The 21773-nt window shown below is 44.5% G+C and overlaps 6 protein-coding genes and 1 non-coding gene across 7 annotated transcripts; 2 read left to right on the top strand and 5 right to left on the bottom strand.

Moving 5' to 3' along the window:
• Positions 1-2223: 2223 nt before the first annotated feature.
• F5Y00DRAFT_256308 (uncharacterized protein) lies at positions 2224-4013 on the top strand (the record flags this gene model as incomplete). The annotated part of the gene is made up of 4 exons (XM_048010389.1): positions 2224-2584; positions 2663-2778; positions 2846-2930; positions 2995-4013. 4 exons carry the CDS (start codon positions 2224-2226, stop codon positions 4011-4013), a joined length of 1581 nt encoding a protein of 526 aa, XP_047860014.1.
• Positions 4014-4599: 586 nt separating this feature from the next.
• On the bottom strand, positions 4600-5993 carry F5Y00DRAFT_274497 (TPR-like protein; the record flags this gene model as incomplete). The annotated part of the gene is made up of 1 exon (XM_048013366.1): positions 4600-5993. The coding sequence occupies exon 1, from the start codon at positions 5839-5841 to the stop codon at positions 4600-4602; it is 1242 nt and encodes a 413-aa protein (XP_047860015.1). The 5' UTR covers positions 5842-5993.
• Positions 5994-6157: 164 nt separating this feature from the next.
• F5Y00DRAFT_249559 (histidinol-phosphate aminotransferase) lies at positions 6158-7814 on the bottom strand. The gene is made up of 2 exons (XM_048009615.1): positions 7566-7814; positions 6158-7510 (listed from the first exon to the last, which is right to left on the bottom strand). Exons 1-2 carry the CDS (start codon positions 7637-7639, stop codon positions 6316-6318), a joined length of 1269 nt encoding a protein of 422 aa, XP_047860016.1. The 5' UTR covers positions 7640-7814; the 3' UTR covers positions 6158-6315.
• Positions 7815-8069: 255 nt separating this feature from the next.
• F5Y00DRAFT_212009 (glycoside hydrolase family 76 protein) lies at positions 8070-10133 on the bottom strand. The gene is made up of 5 exons (XM_048005523.1): positions 9731-10133; positions 9592-9671; positions 9500-9527; positions 9313-9434; positions 8070-9253 (listed from the first exon to the last, which is right to left on the bottom strand). Exons 1-5 carry the CDS (start codon positions 9810-9812, stop codon positions 8306-8308), a joined length of 1260 nt encoding a protein of 419 aa, XP_047860017.1. The 5' UTR covers positions 9813-10133; the 3' UTR covers positions 8070-8305.
• Positions 10134-11701: 1568 nt separating this feature from the next.
• F5Y00DRAFT_t153 lies at positions 11702-11773 on the bottom strand. Its single transcript has one exon. It is a non-coding gene; the product is annotated as a tRNA-Ala (tRNA).
• A 2426-nt stretch (positions 11774-14199) lies between these two features.
• Positions 14200-14483, top strand: F5Y00DRAFT_274499 (uncharacterized protein; the record flags this gene model as incomplete). The annotated part of the gene is made up of 2 exons (XM_048013367.1): positions 14200-14349; positions 14418-14483. 2 exons carry the CDS (start codon positions 14200-14202, stop codon positions 14481-14483), a joined length of 216 nt encoding a protein of 71 aa, XP_047860018.1.
• Positions 14484-14745: 262 nt separating this feature from the next.
• On the bottom strand, positions 14746-17511 carry F5Y00DRAFT_249565 (WD40 repeat-like protein). Its single transcript, XM_048009616.1, has 9 exons — positions 16727-17511; positions 16620-16659; positions 16424-16572; positions 16246-16371; positions 16171-16191; positions 15959-16120; positions 15849-15908; positions 15678-15790; positions 14746-15631 (listed from the first exon to the last, which is right to left on the bottom strand). The coding sequence occupies exons 1-9, from the start codon at positions 16790-16792 to the stop codon at positions 14830-14832; spliced, it is 1539 nt and encodes a 512-aa protein (XP_047860019.1). The 5' UTR covers positions 16793-17511; the 3' UTR covers positions 14746-14829.
• Between the last annotated feature and the right edge of the window lie 4262 nt (positions 17512-21773).

Below are 21773 nucleotides of genomic sequence, written 5' to 3' on the forward strand. Positions count from 1 at the left end.
CCTTCTTTGCCGCCGGTTCCATCTTCCGCGTCTATTCAAAGTCTCTTATAATGGTAGCCAGGATACCCTTTCCACGTTCCCGTCTACCGGAACCGGTGGGGCACTCCAGCCCTGACATGGCTTTTCAACAGTACAAGAACATCGCAAGAGTGAAATATAGCAGACATGGAGTTTTATCTTCGCTGGGTAGGTATCTGTTATACCGTTGCTTGTCCTTGCTTAATACCACTACTCCTAAGTATTTGACACTGTATACTATCCCTCCCCTTACTATACCTGTTTGTTAGATTCGCATTTGCGATCATGCCATGCAATCTGCTTGGTACTGTATAGCCTGGTAGCATATCGGAAAGCCGCAGGTTCTAGTGTAGTCAGAACCACAACTTGTTGAGAGACAGGTCCAGGGGGGGCTATGACTCGAGCCTTAGGTGTCCCACGAAAGTAGCCTACCGACGGCTCAGCTTACTACTTACTACTGGGCTTCCGGGCGTGCTTGTAAGGTGAACAGGTAATTACCAGCCAGTCTAGTTAGTCTATGATGGCGGAATCAAATGAAGAGGGGTACCCAAACTAATACTCTCGTCAAGTTGTCCAGGTGCGCCGTAATCATTTTTCCAAGTCCATTTATTCAACTAAGGTGTCCCTTTTGCGAAAGCTTGTCACATGTAGTCAAGTTACGCAAGAACTCCTTACAACCAATGTGTTAATCTCTATTCAATAGACTATTGATGACACGGTCCATCTATACCTCGATGGGGCAATATTGATACGGGATCCGCCTCTGTGTTGCCCTGGGAAATATTATTACCCGTAGACGGCCCTGACTCTCGTAGAAAGCATAAGCTATATGTGGTGACAGCTGCAATCTCCGCATTCACGACACCCATTGCCGACGGGAAGCCCCTTGTGGTGCTTCAGTTGCTTCTCGAAAATACTCAGGGAATTCTTTCAACCGAGAGAAAGAGTCCTTACCTACGTGGTCCCCGGATAGGCACAGAGCTCTCCACCAAGTGAGTCGCCTTTGCGGCGGTCAAGCCCAAGACTTCTTCTCGCTCTCTGTCTTAAATAGAAGGACAGCAAAGAATGGCGTGGGTGATATGTTCCGCCGTGACATCCTAGGCCTACCCTCCTACAGGATGGGAGGCACTGGGTACACGTGTGTCGAGTCTAGCAATCGTTGTCTAGGGCTCAATATGCTTATCACTGGCCTTTCTTTGTTCTACCCTCTTGAGAAACCGCCTAGCCCTAGTAACTTGGACGGCACTATCTGCAGCTTCCCGTGAGGTTGCTTTCTGTCAAAACTCCCATATGGATTCCCAAACAAGCCTGGTCCTTGTTTGGGGTCTCTGTGCTGAAGTATTTGCTGTGTCAAACTCATTTGCTGTCTTTAGCTACAGGTCCGATGCGTCATGCGGTCGCCTGTGGTCGCCCCTTTTGGGCCGGAGTCAGAACTGGTGAGATGTATTGAAACCTACCTTACCTCGATGCTGTCCTATAATCCACGGATCGACGTGATACATCTGGTATCGCCTGGGACTATCTCGTCGGCAAGGCTCCGGAATCGAACGCATCTCTCTCTCTGTTTCTCTAGTAATCTGAGTTCTCTGCCTCCGAAACTAATCACCTACGACGCTGCCCTGCCGGTTGGCGGTTTCCTGTCGTCCCCATTTTAATCGTCCCCGATCCGCCCTCGTTGATATACGTACAAGGTAACTTAGAAACTGCTTCGCTCGTCCCCCTCCCTCGCGTGGCCTACCTCTCGTCATCTCTCACTTTGGTGGCTTTAACCTCGATCTTCTAAGGGGCGGTGGGTATACACAAACGAGCTCCTCTGCTCTCACAGGTCGATTCCAAGACATCTTCAACAAAGAACGCTGCACCGAATACCAAGATCACCAAGGCAGCACCGGACACCGCTCAAGTGCTCTGCAGAGAGCTGCATGACTGGGTACAGTCAAGAAAGGAAGCAATCTCGGTCCCCTTGTACCAGCATGGGCTCGCCGTCTCGCGAGGGCGTGCTTCAATAGTTCGTCTGTTTGCCAAGTTCAAAAAGGACTTGGTTTCCTCTCTCCTTTCTGACTTGCCGCTGCAAGCACTGTCTGTCTTGAGTCTCCTTACCTAGTTCTTCCCACGGACCTTTTCGTAGATAGCCATCCACAACTTTGCTTGCATCAGTACTCTATCCGTATTCGAGACATCTTGTCCCCACTGCTTCTCACCGCCATGCTGTCACTGGCATCTCTTCTTAATCCCGCCCCTCCAGGGCCATCAATCAACAGGTTTCCTCCAAGCCCAGCCTCGTCGTCATCCCCAACGGCTTCTCTCCCAGACGAGCCGGGTCTTTTAGATGTTCACAGAATGGCCAAGCAGAAGATTCCGAAGACTGCGGCTCTTTTGCCTACGAGTAGACCCAAAGGAGCTGTCAATTTTCCCCCGTTCGAGAATCTAGACGAGGCTTCGCTCCGCCAAGTCCGGCAATTTCGCGTCCGTTTCTTCGGGAACATACAGGACCATTCCCGGCACATCCCCTACAACAGCGGGAAGAAGGATTTCTTCCAGAAGACAGGCCGAGAAAGCTTCGAAGGTAAAGAGCCAGAATAATAACAAAACAAAAAGCATAACCCCCCGAGATGCGGTAATCGATTTGTTGACCCGAACGTAGTTTTCCAGTATAGTTTCAAAGTGCCCGGGGACGAGACCGAATATACCGTCATGTGGGATTACAATGTCGGCCTCGTCCGCATGACCCCTTTCTTTAAGTGCTGTAAATACCCCAAGGTTAGCTCGCCCCCGAATTCAACGGACAAGGAACTCGTCTTAAACTGAGAGCTAATCAAAATCGTAGACGACACCGGCCAAGATGCTGAACTTAAACCCCGGGCTCAAGGACATAACACACAGCATCACGGGGGGCTCTATCATGGCCCAAGGTACGTGCTATACATAAAATGCCCCTCGTCTAAACATAGGCTTACATTTCTTCCATCGAAAAAGGCTACTGGATGCCATACTACTGTGCCAAAGCCGTATGCGCAACCTTCTGCCACAATATCGCAGGGGCCCTGATACCCATTTTCGGCCCTGACTTCCCCTCCCGCTGCACGCCTTCGGAAGCGCCAGAGTACAGCCGCATGATCATCGATCCAGCTACCGTAGCCCAATCTACCAGAGAAGCAGAGCATTTCCGCAGAATATGTAGCAACTCGGCCGCCTCTGCTAGCAATAACGGCCTAGCCAGCCCGGCCCAGGATCGACGGCCTTTATTCCGGAATCCTTACGACGAAGTCAGACACAGCCACAACCACTCATACTATCGCCGCCGTCCGATCCAGAAGGCCCTTGCAACCCCTAGTAGCCCGTATACTACGGACCCCGACAGCGACACATCTCCTATAGCCTCGGAGCCCGGCCACCGCAATCGCTACCCATACTCCCCCATCCAGCCGCCGCCGCCGCCGCCGCCATCAGTAGTAGCAGCCCCATCTCTCCGACCCACGAGCAGCGGATGGACGCCCGCCAACGTCATATCACCACGGCACTACGCCCCATCCGGCCCAAGCCCCTGGCTCAGCGTCGTCCCGCGCTTCACCACGGAGACGCATATCCCGCCATACCTCCTATCACCTCGGACCTCGCATCCCCATCCCCATCCCCATCCCCATCCCCATCCGCAGCCATGGCGGGGCAGCAGCAAGCGACCAGCCGAGCACGTGGAGGCCGAGTACGAGACCCACAGCAATACCCCGACCAAGATAGCTACGACGGGGGCGAATAAGACCGCGGCAGAGAAGCCCCGCAACAACGGCAGGATAAAACATGCATCGCCGAGCGACTCCCCGGTGGTAGGAGGTGCGGACAAGAACGCAGCGCTGCTCCTGATGAACCTTAGCGTCGGGGACTCGCGAGGAATTAAGGGCGGCGGTAGCAGCACGACGACATCGACATCGGGCACGAGTTCGCCGCGCGACGGGTCGTATCCGCGGGTTAAGAGGGTGAGGTCGAATTCGATGTAGTTAGGTACCTAGGTCCTAGGGAGGAAAGCAAGACAACCAACTACTAGCTAGCTACTTTGAAGACGGGCTTAAACGAGGAGAAAGGGGGGGACTGGCGTAGATCGTTAGGGGGAAGGCGGTTGGACAACTTCATTTTCTGGGATAGACGCATCAGATCGGATGGGCTAAAATGGGGAAAGGAAGGGCCTGGAGTATTCGCGTGTCCTTTGCAGTCAAAATGGGGGCATGGAGGCGGCGGCGGCGGCGGCGGCGTTCTACAATGTATCTAGACAAGCGATCGTTTTATCTATCTACCTCACTTATGAATTATCCTGTTATACGTTTAGTTGAATGTTAAATTACTAGGAGTTGCCTAGTAGAATAAGACGATACTTTGGATGAGTTCTAGGGGTACTACTCTCCTATGGGGATGTAAGCACACACACACATATACGGACAATCTCGAACGGCACTTGAATAGACACATAGACACTTGAACCACAACAGCAATCCCCTTTTATGGTATTCTTATCCTTCCATCTACTAGCCTACCCATCTCAGTAACCCAGACACCCACCTACCTCCCCCTCCCCCACAAACCCACTACCTACCCCCCTCCCCTCTCCGCCCTCCTCTTCTCCTTAAACTCCTCCACCCACCCCGCCGCCCTAGCCTTCGGCAGCACAAACACCCTAACCACCTCATCCACGACCTCGACCCTGCCCCCCGCCAGCGTCTTCAGCAGCGGCACCTTCTTCCCGACCTTGACCAGCCCCCCCGCCGCCGTCTCCATGTAGCACTCGACGCCCTCGGGCGTGTACTCGCGCCCCTTATCCCACGGCAGCGGAAACACGTACCCCAGATGATCCGCCAGCGCCGCCGTCTCCTCGAACCCCTTGATGAAGTCCGACTCGAGGTGCGCCGGGTACAGCAGCACGGTCGGGAAGCTGAGCGCGCTGCGCGGATCGTCCGGGTCCGGCACCAGCCTGATCCCCGCGTCCTCCATCTCCGGCGGCTGCGCCGTAGTCCGCGTCTTGATCTCGCGGCTCTTGAGCGCCGCCTTGACGAGCATCTCTCTGCGCTTCTCCCTCGCCAGCCGCTCGTTTTCCTTCTTCTGCTTCGCCGTGACTTCCTCGTGCTTCCTGACGATGTCGCGCGCGACTGCCTTCAGGGGCCCGTTGTTCCCGTCGAGCGCTAGGCCGCGCGCGCACGCGTCGTCTGCTTCGGCGATGCGCCCGACGGCTAGGAACGCCCTGGCCGACCGGTAGTACGCCTTGAGGTTCTTGTCGTTGAGGCGCAGGGCCGCGGCGCAATCCAGCCAGCAGCTGCGGTAGTTTTTCAGCTCCAGATGGCAAGCCGCGCGGTTGATGTATAAGGATTCCAGCACTCGTTTTTGCTCCTGGATCTCCTCCTCCTTTACCTCGGGATCGTGCTCGCCCTTAGCACGCTTGCGCTCCTCGGCCGCGAGTATCAGCACGCCTTTCGTGTAGAATTCTTTGGCGTCGGCCCAGCGCTTCTCGCGGAAGCACTCGTTGCCGCGCTCCTTGAACTCGGAACCGTTCTCTAAGGGGGTACCCTCATATGCAAGTGCCTTGAACGCCTCGGTTTGGTCGTTTTCTTCTAGCTCCGTCATGAAAAAGGGCGTCTTCTTCAGGTCCGCGACAATCTCGTCTATGGACTTCTTGTTGACAGGCTCCGGCTCCGGAAATACAGCGGCTGGTATGGGTGCTGAGACATCTTGAGATGGTAATTGCGCAATTTCTTGCTCTTGCGACTGGGATTCGTTCCCCTTAGCCTGAGAGAGCTTGAGGCGCTCTGCAACCTCATCTGAGATTTCTTCAATATGCATTTTGAGTCACTACCTCCTTGCTTCCAATCTCTTATAAGAAATTCTTTTTTTTTTCACCTAAAAAATATTTTCGGATAGAATGATAGCGAAATAGGGCTGCAAATTTCACAAACTTCATAGATTTTTACTTTCGAGTGAGAGGAAGGAAGCCCATGGAATTCACAAGCAAGAATTACGTCGGTATATGCAATTTACAAAAGTTAGTGCCCGTTTGATTGGGTCCCGGCCACAATCCGACGGGCATATATGCAATTAAACAAATAACTCCAGTCACCTCGTCCAGCATACTTTTTTCAGTATAGGACGTAATAAATAGGTAGTAATGTTTAAGATACATAGCTTCTCTATTTTATCATAGCCATATAAATTCGTCTAGTTTTCTCAAGTACGTAAATCAAAGTCACAGAACAGACCCCTATGATGCCCTATCTAGACCTTTTTATGTCTTAGCTACCTAGGTACCCAACCAACCGTCTATGCCACAACACCATTCGCCTCTACCTCTCTTCTCGCCTCGTCTGCCGGTACCTCCGTCTTGTGTCCGTTGGTTTCGGCAAGCGCCTGTTCTATAGCTTTTAGGAATCTAGTGACCTCGTCTTCCGTCCCAACCGTGATCCGTAAGCATCCTAGACACCCGTGCTCCTTACCCCTAAACCGTACCACGACGCCTTTATTCTCCGCCAGCGTCTCATACACCGCTAGCGCGGTCACATTATCCGGCTTGCCCTCCGCGTTCAGCATCTCAAAAAGCAAGAAGTTACTGCTCGTCCCGCCGCGTAGCCGTCCTACGCCCTTAATTTTAGGTAGTTCCTTAAGTAACCTCTCCCTTTGTTGCACAATCTTCTCCCTGTTTGCGCGCATCGTCGCTAAACCTTCGCCCGAAGCGACATATGATGCCAACGCGCTAGTCGGGCTGGAGATGTTGTACGGTGCTTTAATGTTGTTGAGGAGTTGCGCGACCGGCGGCGCTGCGAACGCCGCTCCGAGCCGGATACCTGCCATACCAAACGCCTTTGAGAGCGTCTGCATGACGACTAGGTTGGGCCATTCGGCAACCCATTCCGCCAACGAAGTACCTTCAGGCGCAAAGTCGACGTATGCCTCATCAACGACTACTATACCGTTCCACGTTGGGTGCTCCAAAATCTGCTTTATATCTTCCTTGGCCAGTAGCGAGCCGGTCGGGTTTCCCGGTGAGCACAAGTAGATAAGCTTGATATTCTGCTCCGTTGAGAGCGCCTCTAGTACTTTGGATACGTCAACTCCAAACGTCGGTGCCGGCAAAAGAGGAACTTTGACCAGTCCAACATCGTTGACCTGTGCTGACACGGAGTACATGCCGTACGTTGGGGGGCATACCAAGATGCGGTCCCGACCGGGAACACAAAAGCATCTCAGCAGCGCATCGATAGCCTCATCGCTGCCAACGCCGACAAACAGATTGTCCGGTGTTATGCTTTTGTCCGTGTGGTGGTGAGTGTTCCGCAGATTGCAGAGCAGCTGCTTTAGATCCCGTTGGTGCGGGTCTGGATATCTGTGTAGTCCTAGGAAGTCTATCTTGACCCCAGAGCCCTTGGACACAGCCGACACGGCATCCGCTGTCAAGGACGGTCCAATAGCGTTCTCGTTGGCGTCAAGAAGAATGTTTGTACCATCGTCCTTGTAGTCACTATAATGCGAGTGAGTATTCGTCTATCAATGGATAAGTTTTGGGCGAGTCTTACTCTCGCGCACATCGGTACGGTTCCAAGGCTAGAATATTGGACCTTGCACAGGTCTGAAGATTGAAAGGAGACATGATAAGTCTAGACTATAAAAACAAAAACACTTGGCTTTTTTTTCTTTTTTCTTTTTCTTTTGATAGAAATAAGAAGTCACTTGTACAAATTGACCGACCTATTAATAGTTTCTTATTTCTTATTTCTTAGCTTATTTTCATAGAGGGTAGTTGAGTCACCAATCTTGTCTTAAGGATTTTTGATTTAATTTTTATTTTACTAACTTGCACCTTTAGCACGTTTATGTACATAGTATCGTCCGTCATATTGCAACATTAAATCGGGCTTCCGATCGGAGGGTTACGGCCTCCACATTTAAGTGGGTATTGTGTACCCCCCCTTTTCCACCTTTGAACGCATATTATGGCGTATTTCATAAAAATTACTACCTACCAAGGTATTTATTCAAGATAAATAAAAAGAAATAATAATACATCTAGTCTTGAATATGGAATCTCTTGCAGAACGAAGCAAAGCTTTTCACCAAGTATTTGTGTATCTCTAAATTGATATTAAACCGCCTCTTAATCATCAAGTAGCCGAAGGTAAGGAAACCCAAACGCCAACTACTATGCTTATGCCCCTTCTAGTGTGCCTATCCAAATCATCCCATCATGCAAGGCCTAAAAATATGTCTCCCGTCAAATTCTGACAGGGTAGCGAAGCAAATGCACAAGGATCACCAATTACTTGCCAGCCGGCTTCGGTGGCACCTTGCCTGTGCCCTTGACGTGCTTGATCTCACCGGCCTTGAACGGAGGAAGCGCCTGTTGAGATAAAAGTCCCTGAACCGTCTCCAACGCCGTCAACTGCTGGCCCAGTCCTGTCACCCCATCGAACCCCCCGGTATACCACTTCTGTCCACACACGGTACCGTTCTGCCCTCCAGAACAAGCTTTGCCAGCTGCAACGGCTGAGGTGTTCAGCAGGGTCTGAACTCGGCCTGACGTGGAAGGCATCATTCGTGACGTCGCCCACATGAAGCGCGAAAGGTAACCCTTGAATGATTTCATGTCGTTGTTGCAGAGCTCGTACGGTTCGCAAGCGTGCTCGAACATGATGTTGGTCGCGTTCGGGTAGGGGCTGAAATAAGAGTCTGCTGCTTTCAGGAGGCCGGTTGTGCGAGCTCCCCACGTCTTGTCGCCGTTCGTGTAATTGTAAAGGACAGAGGCTCCATACATGTAAATTCCCTGCGAATACGAGAATGAGAGCTTGTTGATCTCGGCGCAATCGTCCTCGACGCCGGCACCGTCGTAAACGTTGTAATCCTGGTCTATGAATCCAATCTTCTCAGACCAATCCCATACCTTCTTTGCCCAGTCGAAGTACGTGTCATTGCCGGTCGCTCGTGCAAGGCGTGCCGACAATTGGAAGAAGCCGCCGTTAGAAACACTGTTTTTATATTTCATGCCGTTCGGGTTGTCCTCGAAGATTTGCCAAAGAAGCCCGCCTCCGCAGTTAGTCGTATTCCACCTCACGACCATCGTGTTCCAGATGTTTTCTGCGATATCAAGCCAAGGGGGGATACTGTCGTCAGGCTGGGGAAAATTCCGCTCGGCGGCGTTAAGAATAGAGAAAGACCAGAAAGCCTGGTCATCATTTCCTTCGGAGCCAAAGTGCAATGGCACCATAAGCTAAAATAAAAATTAGTAAATCTTTAAAAGGAGTATATGTCAAAGGGGAATCTGCTGACGTCAAATTTGGGTCCGACTTGCGATAGTAAGGCCTGTGTAATGACTTCATCATAGCTGGAATCACCCGTGTAATGGGAATAATCCAACATGGCTCCCCAGGCTGCACCTGCTTCCCACCAGTCTATTTGATTCCGTTAGCAGCAGTTCAAGTAGTAAGATACCAGGAGGTGTATTATAAAGTCTTACAATATGGTTCAGGGAAAACTGCAATGCTCTGAATGGCAATACGTCAGCTCTAACTTAACTAACACAGGATTGGGGATCGTAGTATTCTATACCTCTGGGGTATTCGTCACATTTCCGGAGTAATATGACATGAGCCCATGCGCAAGTGTGCTAGCCACACTGCGTATAGATGCTAGAAAACCAATTAGTACGTACCGTCCAGCATTATATCAAAATATTGTAATTACTTACTTGGGTCTTTGACATCGAGGTCTTTCGGTGCTACGAATGCCGCCGCCAGCGCAGCGGCGGTGTTGACTGATTTCATGAACATGTTTGAGTAGGTTGTTGAAGAAAAGAAGTGTATCGCACAGCGAACTCAATTTGTATAAATATTGGGAAATTGCAGGTGTCGTCTTGTCATCCTTTGTACTTCCAATTATTAAGAGTGAAGGGGAACACTAGGTGTAAGGGAGCGAAGTAATCTTAAGAGCCAAAAGAAGTGAATGAAGGAAGCGATAACGAAGTCGTCTCGTAGGTTGAAAATAATAATAAAACGGCAAAACTTCTGCAAGTATGCGTACAAGATAGAATAATAGGTCGCTTTAAGCGATTGTCTAAATCTACAACAAGACAAGAAAGGAACGATGAGGTAGGAAAATAGAAAGAAAGAACAATCAACGCTGACTGGACAAGAGACACTAAAGAAAGGATAGATAGTAACTTGGAATAAGGAACTTGTCCGTGACAAACCATCACAATATGTAAGTGGGGAGACAATAAGCTTTTATTCAGATCTCGTAGGAATCGTGGGCCAAGAGGCGGTCCACAGCCACACAATGGGCAGCTGTATTACCATGTACAACACGTAGCGTATCGGGTTTATTGGCACTCGCAATACCTAGGAAGTAGGTATGCCCTAGTATTCTCAGCACCCTACGCCGACGTGGCTGTAAGGATTGGTTGGTTGACATGTTCGCTCGGGAGGATTAGAGTCATGTATTTAGTTATACCGACTGTGTACCTACCTATCCTATAACTCTATATCCATCATCTAGAAAAAAGAAAGGCTATCGATCGACACAACAACTTTAAGCCGTACCGTGAAAGAATCTCGATAGGTCTGGTGGCCTATCAAATCTCTATTAGTCGCCGGATGGATTTTCAGGGGTATCGAGGGGTAACAGGGGCCTCCCATGTCGGTGATCTAAAAGAAATGCTACGTAACAAGACAAAGACGATAATTGATTGGCTATTAGTTTAATTCAAGCTTCTTGTCAGGGCCACTGAATACCTGAAACATGAAACGAAGCCTCTGGGCTTCCTATTTCTGTCTTTAGACGCCCGATGTGTCTCTACCGTTTCTGCCGCGCGATTACAGCGAATGTCGCTTATTTGCCCAGTCTCAGCAGGTAGGTACCTACTTGCCAGCTTGCTAATGATTCTACTTGTTTTTGGTGACACTATTTTTATCCTCCCTCATAGTACGTGTACCTAGGTAAGTAGTAAGTAAAGTTGCTGTTGTTATTCATTAGTTATTTGGATCCTATCGCAGCGCAACTCATCGTCAACATGCGGCGAACTACATTGAATAGGTGCGTCCAAATATTTCATACACCCGGGTTTGGTCAAAGCACTGCTATATTCGATCGCAATGATTGCACGTACTGTCAGCCCTATGAGAGGTGCTTGCCCGCTTTGTCAAAGCAATCACTAACGGAAAACCCCCATATCAATATGCAAACAAGATTGTCGTCACCCGTCTCTGCCACGTTTTCGCCATTCCTACTGTAGCAAGAGGAGATGATACTATTCGAATGTAACACGGCGACAATATATCCTATATAACTAGTAACATATCAAAACTGTCGAGTCCAGCGCATAGTGTCGTACGATAGTCATCATTGTTAATGGCTATAATCTCATGTGTGTACCGTTGCGGAATGCTATTCTGACTCGGACAGCATATAAATTGTACGTGGGATAGTTGTGCAGATCAGACACAGTAATCGTCGTGTCCCGTAATCATGTAAAAGCGATTACGCATAGTATCTCGCTTCAATCTTGAGAGTGCAAAGGAAAAAAATATAAATCTAGGTGTTCATGTATACCTCTCGAGTAGAACCAAAGGATAATTCAAAAGTTGATATAAGGACTAGCAAAAAGAGAAGAAATCGAAAAAAAGAAAAAGATATGGTACAGGAGGAATTTAACCTCCAATGTTGGACTCGCGGGGAATCGAACCCCGGACCACTCCCATGCTAAGGGAGTATTATACCACTAAACCACAAGCCCCATCCACAGGTCTTAAGCCTGTGATGCTGTGACAATTTGTTTGAATTTTGCATTTATAAAATCTGTGCGTGCTGGTGGGAGTGTGGTGGGGGTGTGGTGGGGTCGCGTTCAACAACCCCACGTTCTTTTAACTCAATGTACTAGGATATGCAATAAGGAATGTTGTGGATATAAAGATAAACAAAAAGTTTGAGGTTGATTACAGCTTTTTCCCACGAATTCTTATACTACAGCTATACATATCGAGGGAATGAATATACCTCCTATGGACATGCTATCTATTAAATGTAGGGATCATATATAGCTTTTTAGGAGTATAGTAAGGTATTCCACCGGAACCTTTAAGTGTATGTATATACAGTCTTGGGTATATTTTGAGTGACGCTCGTGATGGAATACTATATCACTGATACAAACAGGCAAATTTGAGTATTATACGAATATTAGATATAGCATGCTAAGGCTTCTTAACACTTTCAGACACTACATTCATACGTAAGTAAAGTAATTTTATATAATCAATAGTTAACCGCCAAGCAGTTAAATTGTTCAACTCAATATAGTCGGAAACTAGACACACTGCCATCACCCATAAATACGGGCAAAAGCTCTATTTCTAAGAGTATATTGTTAATAATGAAGCCTGTGCTATATTCCCTCTTGAAGGAATACATATAGGTATATAAAATTTTATTGTCTAAAGATATCGCACCTCTAAGAGTTCATAGTTACGACTGCATACTCAACGAAGAGAAAATTATACCTGCTCCCACGAGCCAATGAAACTTCACGATTTATCTTCTCACTCGTCTTCGCTTGCTCTGAACCCCAGCAGACATGGACCTTACTTGATCCTAATTGATCAGCCAAGCCCCTCTCGCAATGAATGCTGATGCTTCCATCGGAGTTTTTACGACTGTCTCCAAAGGTGATTTAAAATGTTACCTCTGCGATAGTGCTCTCAAGCAAGAGTGTACGAACCAGTTCCCGGCCAAGCTCACACCCTCATGCGCTTCCAAGTCATGATTACTAAGTTTGAGCTTGGTATGTGTATTCGTGCTACACAACCTCTGTCTGCGATTAAGAACCCGGTTAGGTAGCCTCGGTGATATCGTCGTGGCTCTTTGAAGGAGCAATAATATAAATACCGACACCTACCAATCCAACGTAAGGGGTTCTAATCGAGAGGATTATGGGTGTATAGACTCATCAGTTACGTTGACGTGTGGTTAACGTGTGGTGAAATTTGGGGGTCCGGTGTGCTTATAATGTCATCCAAATACGCGAGACCGAAGATCTTTAATCGACATTAAGGTTGAACTCTGCTCGATTATCAAGTCCCATTTAAGCTTGGATCATGGTGAGAACACTTTCTTCGTTACTTGACGCGCTCAACTATTATATGCAACGTGGTACGAAGAATTAAGAAATATCTACTATTTGATTAAAGATGGGAAGCAATAGAGTATGTATATAGTTTGGTGACAGCTAATTTTCACGCCAAAGGCTACGTTAGTTAAGTCAAGTGTGATACTACCTAAAGCGAACGTAGGTTCCGCTAGTAATGTGACGGGAGTCTGACCGCACGTCAAAGAACGGCAAGTCCGCGGCTAACTATAAAATTTCGCTACGGACGACTCGTATCTACACGGCTAAAGCCGGTGACGTCTGCGATCTAGTCAAAGCGCCGCAAAATAAGCCTATTCCCGGAGTTCCGATCGATTTAACGACGAGCTAGGAAAGTTATACTCCTGTATCAACTACTCATGTCAATAGGGCTGAAGGCTAGATCGGGCCTCATAGTACCGATTACATGAAATAGAAGCTCTACGCATATTATCGGGCTCGATTGTCCGGACTTGGTATGCTTGAAGCGCGTCGGTAGCTGATGCAATAGAATTAATCTTCACTGTTTACTCTATTGTTAACCACCAGCTTGCGTGGTTGTGTTTCGCTGCTTAATCTGGCTACTATCCGATGACCTTGTATTGTGATGCTGATGCTGATAGTGATCCAATGGCCCTCACCAGTGTCTATTCTAATCATATGATCCAAACCCGAATCTCTGGATATGACAACTTTACATGGGATTGCCTAGGATAGAGGTGTGTAGAGCTAGTCACCTTGGTAGTTTAGTCGTCAAAAATATATCTCCCAAGTATTAGCCACCTTCTATTTCGCCCACTACGCCAGATGACGACGTTACCCACCATGGCGAAGTCTGAAAACAACGACTATGGAACTGCGTTGGGGCAGCTGCTTCGCGGCGTATACGGAAAGAGTCCGTTAGTACAGCTCCAATATCGTATAAGAAAGAGGTTAGGCAGGAGGAAACCATTGCTCTCCCATCAGCAATATCATCCTGCACTCAAAATCTTAGGTAGACATCCAGTACTCGCACCAAGATATTACTTCTCAGCTCCAAAATGAACTTCCTCGCAGTCCTAACCTTCATCACGGCAGCCCTTGCTTACGGGGTCGATCCCGAAGACAACGAGTCATGCACGCTTCCAGCCTACATCTGCAAGCACGACTTTAAGGGCTGGCTCGTCTGCAATGTTGACGGCAAATTCCTCGTAAGCAACCCTACAAGTTCTTTTCTTTTCTCACCTTTTTCTTCTTCTTGGCTGACGATTCCGTGTAGGATGGTGGAGACTGCGCGGAGGGCACTACATGCCAGTACATCAACGATCTGCCGTACTGCGTTTAATATCGAGGTGCAGCAGCATGAAGCCGGAGGCTCTAGGGGCTATCAGGCAAATATGGCTATACTATAGATTGACGATTTGGGTTATTTACATGGCCTGGACTGGCACGATATGCGGTTGAAAAGACTAAAGGACCAACACAAGGGGAAGCATACTAATTAATTATCAATACTGTCACTCCTTCAAGTTAGCCGAGACTAGCAAGTTGTAATTTATACGCTCCTTGAATGCTATACAAACTCGATCACGCATTACGCCGTAGAGTCAAAGTTGAATGGCTATTTACCTAACTTAATATATTCCTAGTATATAAGAGGTATTTTAATCAACTAAAGTAATATCCAATCTTCAATTTGGACGTTCTTGGCTTGGCTTCTTCTCTTTATCTTCTACTTTGTCTTTCTTATGCCAGCGCTCCAGGATTATGGCCAGATTCTTGCTACCAACAACTACACACCATTCGCCGCCGGTGCTCCAAGCGACCTGGCGTCCAACGAAGTCCTTAACAGTAACGTTGCTCTGCGAGTGTGCTCTGATGGGTTCCTCGACACGTGTCATGTCGTACTTTAATTCCCACTGCTCTAGCGTCTCTTGCGAATAATTGGTATTGACATCAAGGTGCGTCTCGACGTCCACGCTACCTGTGCGTCCTGACGCGACCGACTCTCTGTCGCTAGCGGCATCCCTAAGCTTACTAACGGCATCGCCCTTGTGTCTATGCTGAATGGGCGCTAACCACCCCGGACGTTGGATTGGCTGAGTCTTATCACGAGTGGGATCCCGAACTTCACTAATGAAGTCGTGATAACTTCCCAGGCGTGCTAGGTCCCAGAAGAAAATCATGGCCTTTGCATTGCCAAATGCTAGGACCGGATGCTTGTCTTTATCGTGAAAGAGCTTGAAGCGAAGGTAGAATTGGTGACCACAATGAGGTGTCCAGAACTCTAATAGGCGAGTATACTGAGGTGGACATGCCGATGCCGTCGCAGGGGAAAAGGCAGAACGGGTTAGGCGTTCTGTGTCGCTCGTAGTAGGCGCCTCGGAAATTTCAGGGGGGGCATCGCGAGAGGAGAATCCCTCAATTCGCCATAGTACAATTATGTCCTCGTGGCAGGCCCGTGAGAGAATGAGGTCACCAAAGAAAGCCACGCTTAATTTTGTTAGAGTTTTCTTGATAGTTTTATAAGCCGACTTACCAGTCTACAATACCACTATGCACTTCTGAAGTGAAGAAATGAGGGTAGTGTATTACAATTGGCTGCGAAGGGTTTTTACCACTGGGCTCAGGAGGCAAGTTAGGGAGCGTCCACTATAGTATGTTAATAAGAGGCACACATGCATTACCGAGATCTGATGAAATTTCTTACTAGACAGATAACATTGTCATGCCCAGCGGAGAGAACATAACGACCACTGTTGTGAAATGCCTAAAAGGGATTAACATTTAAGGGGACCACTACGGCGTTTGGAGACGTACCACCGTCAATAGTCCTGATGAGTGACCTTCGCCAGCAAGCAGGCAAACGCATGGTTGCTTAGAGTGCGCGGGATCGAGACTCCATATTCGAACGGTAGTGTCTTCCGACGCGGATGCAATCAGGAGGAAATTTGTTGGACATGTGGCAAGGTCATTGATTTCCTCCACGTCTTGTTAGTCTAGTACCCTAGCCAACTTGCTTTCAAACTCACTCCTCCATGGCCTACAAGGACCTATAAGATATTAGCCGGGGAATACTTACGATCGTGTATAAACGTATATCTGACCTTTACTAGCTTACCCTGAACAACGTCGTAGACCTTGATTTTGGCGTCCCTACCAGCTACGCATAGGTACGGTACTTCGGTTTCGGGATCCTTAGTCCAAGTGCAGCTACAGTTTAATGCATCTTTCTACATTTCTATAAGCTACAATGACGGCAACATAAGTTGTAGCGAAACTCACATCGTCGTCCCTGAAGAGCTGAACAAGCTCATAAGGAGGTGTAATCTTGCTGGAGAGTCGATATATTACGACATGTTTCTTGCTAACTGCGGCAAAAACTGGATCGTGTGTGACGTCCCCGTATGGGTAGAATTTCACGTCAAAGAATTCTGGTAGGAGTTAGAGCATCCTCTGGAGCGTCGAAGAGATGCCTTACCTGTGTCTTGGTCATCTGATGCCAAGCTCTGGGAATCGTCCTATGAGGTAAGAATTAGTCTATACCCCGGGCCGAGTCCGAGACATATCGGCTTGGAGAAGCCTTACCTCGAAACCAATGGATGCCTTCACGCGTGGGAGGTCCCACTCGTCATTTCTAGTCGCGGATGGCATCTCGAAAGAGTGTCTTGCATAATTATCTTTCAAGTTGATAGGCTCGGTCTAAGGAGCGGGGCAGATTGTTATGAGAATGGTGAGAAGTCAGGACCGAATGATTGAAAGTGAAGCTGGGACTGAACCATTCAGGGGTCGTTCCTCGGTATGTAAGATGCGGCTAGATGTTGGCTGAGTGTGGGTGTGGATACGCGAATTTCGTGAGAGCTGAACGTGTTTAGTTTGGATTTACCTATGATGCTGGCTGAATTCGTGATTGTTGATCGTTTGATGGCGGATCGTGAAACCTCGATGCTCTACTACCTTGACATTGTTCGGAGAGATCGGATTACCAATAATTAAAACCCGAATAGCTTCTCAAGCTAGTATGGATTAAGGTACGCTATGGTACCTTATTTTGTTCAGTAATCAATTATTCCACGCTGCCACGACGAAGAGGTGCATTGAGGGTCTTCGCCGTAACTAAGCCGCAAACTAAGTCAACGCTAGACAAGGTTGTGGCTGGAGCTTGCCTTGTCGTTTTGGCCTACCCTTGTTATAGGAGGGTAAGTACATGTAGCTTCGAATTAAGGAAGTCTCTACTATGTACATAAGGTAAGTGCACACACATTAGAGAAGTACCTAGAGTATGTAAACCTTGCACAGACCTCCACGATTTTTGGAACTTTTGAAATTCTTTCTGGATGTCGTTTCGAACAAGCCCCATCGATACGGCCGTTTGACTGCTTGGTATGCTGGGTATGCTGGGGTACCTCCCAGGTTTATTCGTCTCCAACCTGGAGTACCCAATTCTAGTCCAATTGCAGTTCGCCCTAAGCTCTTCAGCCGCTAGCTTTGCGAATGACGCCTGGACGCCCAAGAAACTGGATAAGGAATCCTAGACTTCCGCCCAACTTAGTGGCCTGTACATACACTAGTATTGAAGGGGACCCTGGCAGGGCAAATACGCTCATTGACACACACCCATGAACGAAAAACGAAGAGTTGCATGCGCGACTGTATTCACATGCAATAGGTTGTAAATGCTGTAATTGCGCAGCCTATGAATCTTCAGATGATGTATGTAGTGCATAAAAATCGCTTCACTCGAATGCAAGCTATTCTATTTCGTTGTTTCGTTGGGAGCAATGACGACGTCGTGCCATGCAAATAGTATGCACGTACTTCGTAGGTATTCAGGTAAAAGCATGGTCACAAGAGACGTAATACGTAGTGCCACGGTAGAGCTTCCTCTTGGATTTTTGCCTTCGCTTACATAGTATTTACGACTCGACTCGCAGTTTGCGTTGATAGGCACGGCTGATGCTGATGCTGATGCTGATGATAATACCGTTACTGGATTTTTCCGCCTTGGCAGCGCCCTTGTAGAATATCCCCATACTAAACTTATATCCCGGCAAGCGTGGAAAGCAGATATGTTTTAAAATATGTAAAATATGTTTTAGACTGGTTCTACGTGCGGATATGATTAAGCAAGCCATCAGGACTGATGCAGGTACGTGATAATTCTATAGCATCTATCTATAGCATGTATAACGCCACCAAGGGATGAACTATGACCACATTGCCCATCAGCCCATTAGGGAAAATGTCCTGGCTGGCTGTATGGCCCAATCAGTGCTCGCCGATGAGCAAGACTGTTCAAGGTAACTCATAATCACAGTATATCGAATCCAGTAAACAGGGGTATTATATATTAAGAGGCTTTAAAAGACTTCAGGTCTTTACTATCACGAGGAAATCGGTAACCTGGGCGTGTTCTTGATTATTACCCCTGGGCCATACACCATTCTTTAATATTCAAAACTTATGACTTCGTCAATTAGAGACTTTTCCCGCACTTCCGTAGTAAGCAATCCTGTCTATTCGCGAGCCATGAAACTTGAGTCCCTATTATGTAAATAGGATCGTGGTAAGGTCACCTTCTCCATCAGTATGTGTAAACCACCACTAAAGAATTTGTCTCGCGATGGAGTCCGATAACAACCTGGTAACCGAAGACAGGCATAAAATACGTAGAGTAACTACATATGTATAACTACCTAGTCATACTGTAACTACTATAGTAAGACTTCAAGAATCTTCGACAACTCTCAGCAACGTCACCACGTGCAATACCGATAAGTTACCGAGTAAGAAAATCTCGAAGCCATCTTCAATCCCAGGTTAAGATAAATCCTGGCAGCAGATCCCAAGGATTTGGTCTACCAATTCGGGATCGTTTAAAGTCCCTTTATAAACTTGATAACCAAACAAAACTACAAATGGTTATCAATTCCGCTAGATCCTTGCAGCGAGCCTCTATCTCCCAAGCAATTCCCGAATTGTACTGAAGATCTTTACTTACTCTGATATCATTTCGAGTCTTCGAGAGAAATCGAAGGTTTAAACGAATAGCTGATAAAATAAAATAAGGAAAGGTCTAGAGTGTAAAGTGAAAAACTTATACATATACATAGTATATTTACACCTATAATAGGAATAAAAATAGCCGGCTGTCTCCTATTAATCAGATGTTTATCATGAACTGAATTTATGACGTGTGAGTGAGATTTAGCTGCAAGTTCCGTCGCGCGGAATGAATGCCGACTAGGCCCCGAATTGGCCTGAAAATTCAATGCTATGTACATGCATAATGTACCTACATATCAAGGCCTAGGCACATAGTGCTTTCCTAACTTCCTGTCAGCATGTATACTACATGTATCATATGGGGTCAAACAGGGATATTCGTATGTACTATGTATATGATCCGCAACAATTACTGAAATGCTTTAGTGCTTTTGCTTTTCGTGGGCACATAACTGTCGATCACTACGCAAACAAATCCTAATAGAAAAGGTTCGGTTTACGTACGTGCATCTGGACTGCTAATAGGAAAAATGAGGTTAAAAATATAGATACCAAGAATGTAGGTAAAACACCGTCCGGCCTCCTCGAGATGATTGGCATTCTACACTTGCCCCCGCAGCACACGGTGCATGATAGAAAAGTCGTGGACTCTCTTGTCAGAGCCTAGACTTTGAGAAGGCAACGGTAGGTTGCTCCCCCCAGGGGTTCGCTCATGAGGGACCCCTGCGAATAAACTGGGCACCGAGTTGAAGTTTGGACGGAACGCACGGGTGCGAAACAAAGCGGAAAGTTGGGCATCTGCAACGTACATATAGAATACGGAAATACATGGGGTTACCTATGGGAATTGGATGTATGGATGTATGGTGGTAATAAATGCCAGTAGATGCAGTAAATGTAGTAAATGCCAGGTAAAAAAAAGCCTGGTAACAGGAAGGTACATATGCAAGTATATCCCAGGATGTACGGGATATGTAAGTACCTACATAGTACATGTGCTTTTAAGCTTGCCCAACTTGAACGTAGGAGGTATGTATGTAGTTAAGAGAATGCCGTTACGCTACCTGCATTGCCGAACACTTAACTTACATATAAATACCATACTAAATTCGGCTAATTCTAATAAACCGTTAATTTACCGTCTTTTCATTATTAAAAAATTTTTTCGTTAATAAAATTCTAATTTTTTAAACGTTAAATAATTTTAATAAACCGTAAAATTACTATTATTTATTTAAAAATATTTTAAATATTATATTATTAATTTAATTATAAAATTCTTAATTATTTATAAAATATATATTAAATATTTATAAAATTAAACATTTATATCCATTTTAAACATTTATATTAATAAATATTTTTTTAATATTTATTAAATTAAATATTTATAATAATTAAATATTTACGTTAATAAACATTTTTTAAATATTTATTAAAATAAATATTATAATTTTTATTAAATATTTATATTAAAAAATATTTTTTAAACGTTTATTAAGTTAAACGTTTAAATTATTATTAAATAATTATTATTTATTTTTTATAATATATATTATTTAAATTTTTTAATTATTTAAAATATTTTAATATTTTTATTATTATAATTATTTAATATTATAAATATTTAATAATATATAATTATTTTTTATAATATTTATTATTATTAAATAATTAAAATATTATAATATAAAATAATATTACGTAAATATATATTATATAAAACCAATATTTTAATTAATATAAATTAATAAATTATTTATTTTTTTATTAATAAATATTATTATAATAAATATTATAAAAAAAATTGTTATTAATAATCTTATAAATTTAATAATAATTAAGTTTTTATATTTATATATTATAAGATTTATTAATAAATTTATATTATTATTTATGTAATAAATTAATAAAATTATAAAAAATATTTAATTATAATTTATTTTTATAAAAAAATAATAAACTTAATTAATATTATTTATTTAATTTTAAATATATAAAAAATAAGTTAATATTAAAATAAATAAATAAATATAAAATAAAAAATTATAAAATAATCTTTTATTTAATATAGTATTATATATAAATATATTATTTAATTAATTATAATAAATATTATTAAATAAATTTATATATTAAACGTATTAATTTTATTTTTTAATAACGCGTTTAATTAATTTAATATTTATATTTTTATATAAATAAATTAATATATTATAAAGAATAATTAAATAATAATTAATATATATTAATTTGTTATTAATTTTTTATAAAAAAATTATAAAAAAAAAAAATATTTAAAAAGTTTTAATATAAGGTATAAAATATTATTTTAATTTTATTAATTAAAATATAATAAAATATTTTAAATAAATTATTATTAAATATATATTTTTTATTTTAAAATATTATCTTTCACTATTTAAATATTTATAATAAAATCTTAATTATTATTTAACAATTATAATTTTAATTATAAAAAACTATTAATAATCTTTATAATTATAAAATCATTTATAACTTTTTAATAAAAAAATAATATTTATAATAATTTTTAATATTAAAATAACTTATAATTAATATATTATTAAATATATTAATATTTATTTCCTTTAATATAATATTAATA

Source organism: Daldinia vernicosa (genome assembly GCF_022497035.1).
Source record: "Daldinia vernicosa strain CBS 139.73 unplaced genomic scaffold F5Y00scaffold_85, whole genome shotgun sequence".
NCBI lineage: Eukaryota > Fungi > Ascomycota > Sordariomycetes > Xylariales > Hypoxylaceae > Daldinia > Daldinia vernicosa.

What these genes read in the sequence shown, in the direction of transcription:
- F5Y00DRAFT_212009 (XM_048005523.1), bottom strand. Translation starts at nt 9,812, where the DNA reads ATGTTCATGAAATCAGTCAACACCGCCGCTGCGCTGGCGGCGGCATTC. An exon ending in CCTCGATGTCAAAGACCCAA is followed by an intron (nt 9,672 to 9,730) that starts GTAAGTAATTAC and finishes TTGGTTTTCTAG; the next exon opens with CATCTATACGCAGTGTGGCT. An exon ending in AGTTTTCCCTGAACCATATT is followed by an intron (nt 9,435 to 9,499) that starts GTAAGACTTTAT and finishes GGAATCAAATAG; the next exon opens with ACTGGTGGGAAGCAGGTGCA.
- F5Y00DRAFT_249565 (XM_048009616.1), bottom strand. Translation starts at nt 16,792, where the DNA reads ATGCCATCCGCGACTAGAAATGACGAGTGGGACCTCCCACGCGTGAAG. An exon ending in AGCTCTTCAGGGACGACGAT is followed by an intron (nt 16,372 to 16,423) that starts GTGAGTTTCGCT and finishes ATAGAAATGTAG; the next exon opens with AAAGATGCATTAAACTGTAG. An exon ending in ATGACAATGTTATCTGTCTA is followed by an intron (nt 15,791 to 15,848) that starts GTAAGAAATTTC and finishes AACATACTATAG; the next exon opens with TGGACGCTCCCTAACTTGCC.
- F5Y00DRAFT_249559 (XM_048009615.1), bottom strand. Translation starts at nt 7,639, where the DNA reads ATGTCTCCTTTCAATCTTCAGACCTGTGCAAGGTCCAATATTCTAGCC. An exon ending in CCGTACCGATGTGCGCGAGA is followed by an intron (nt 7,511 to 7,565) that starts GTAAGACTCGCC and finishes CTCGCATTATAG; the next exon opens with TGACTACAAGGACGATGGTA.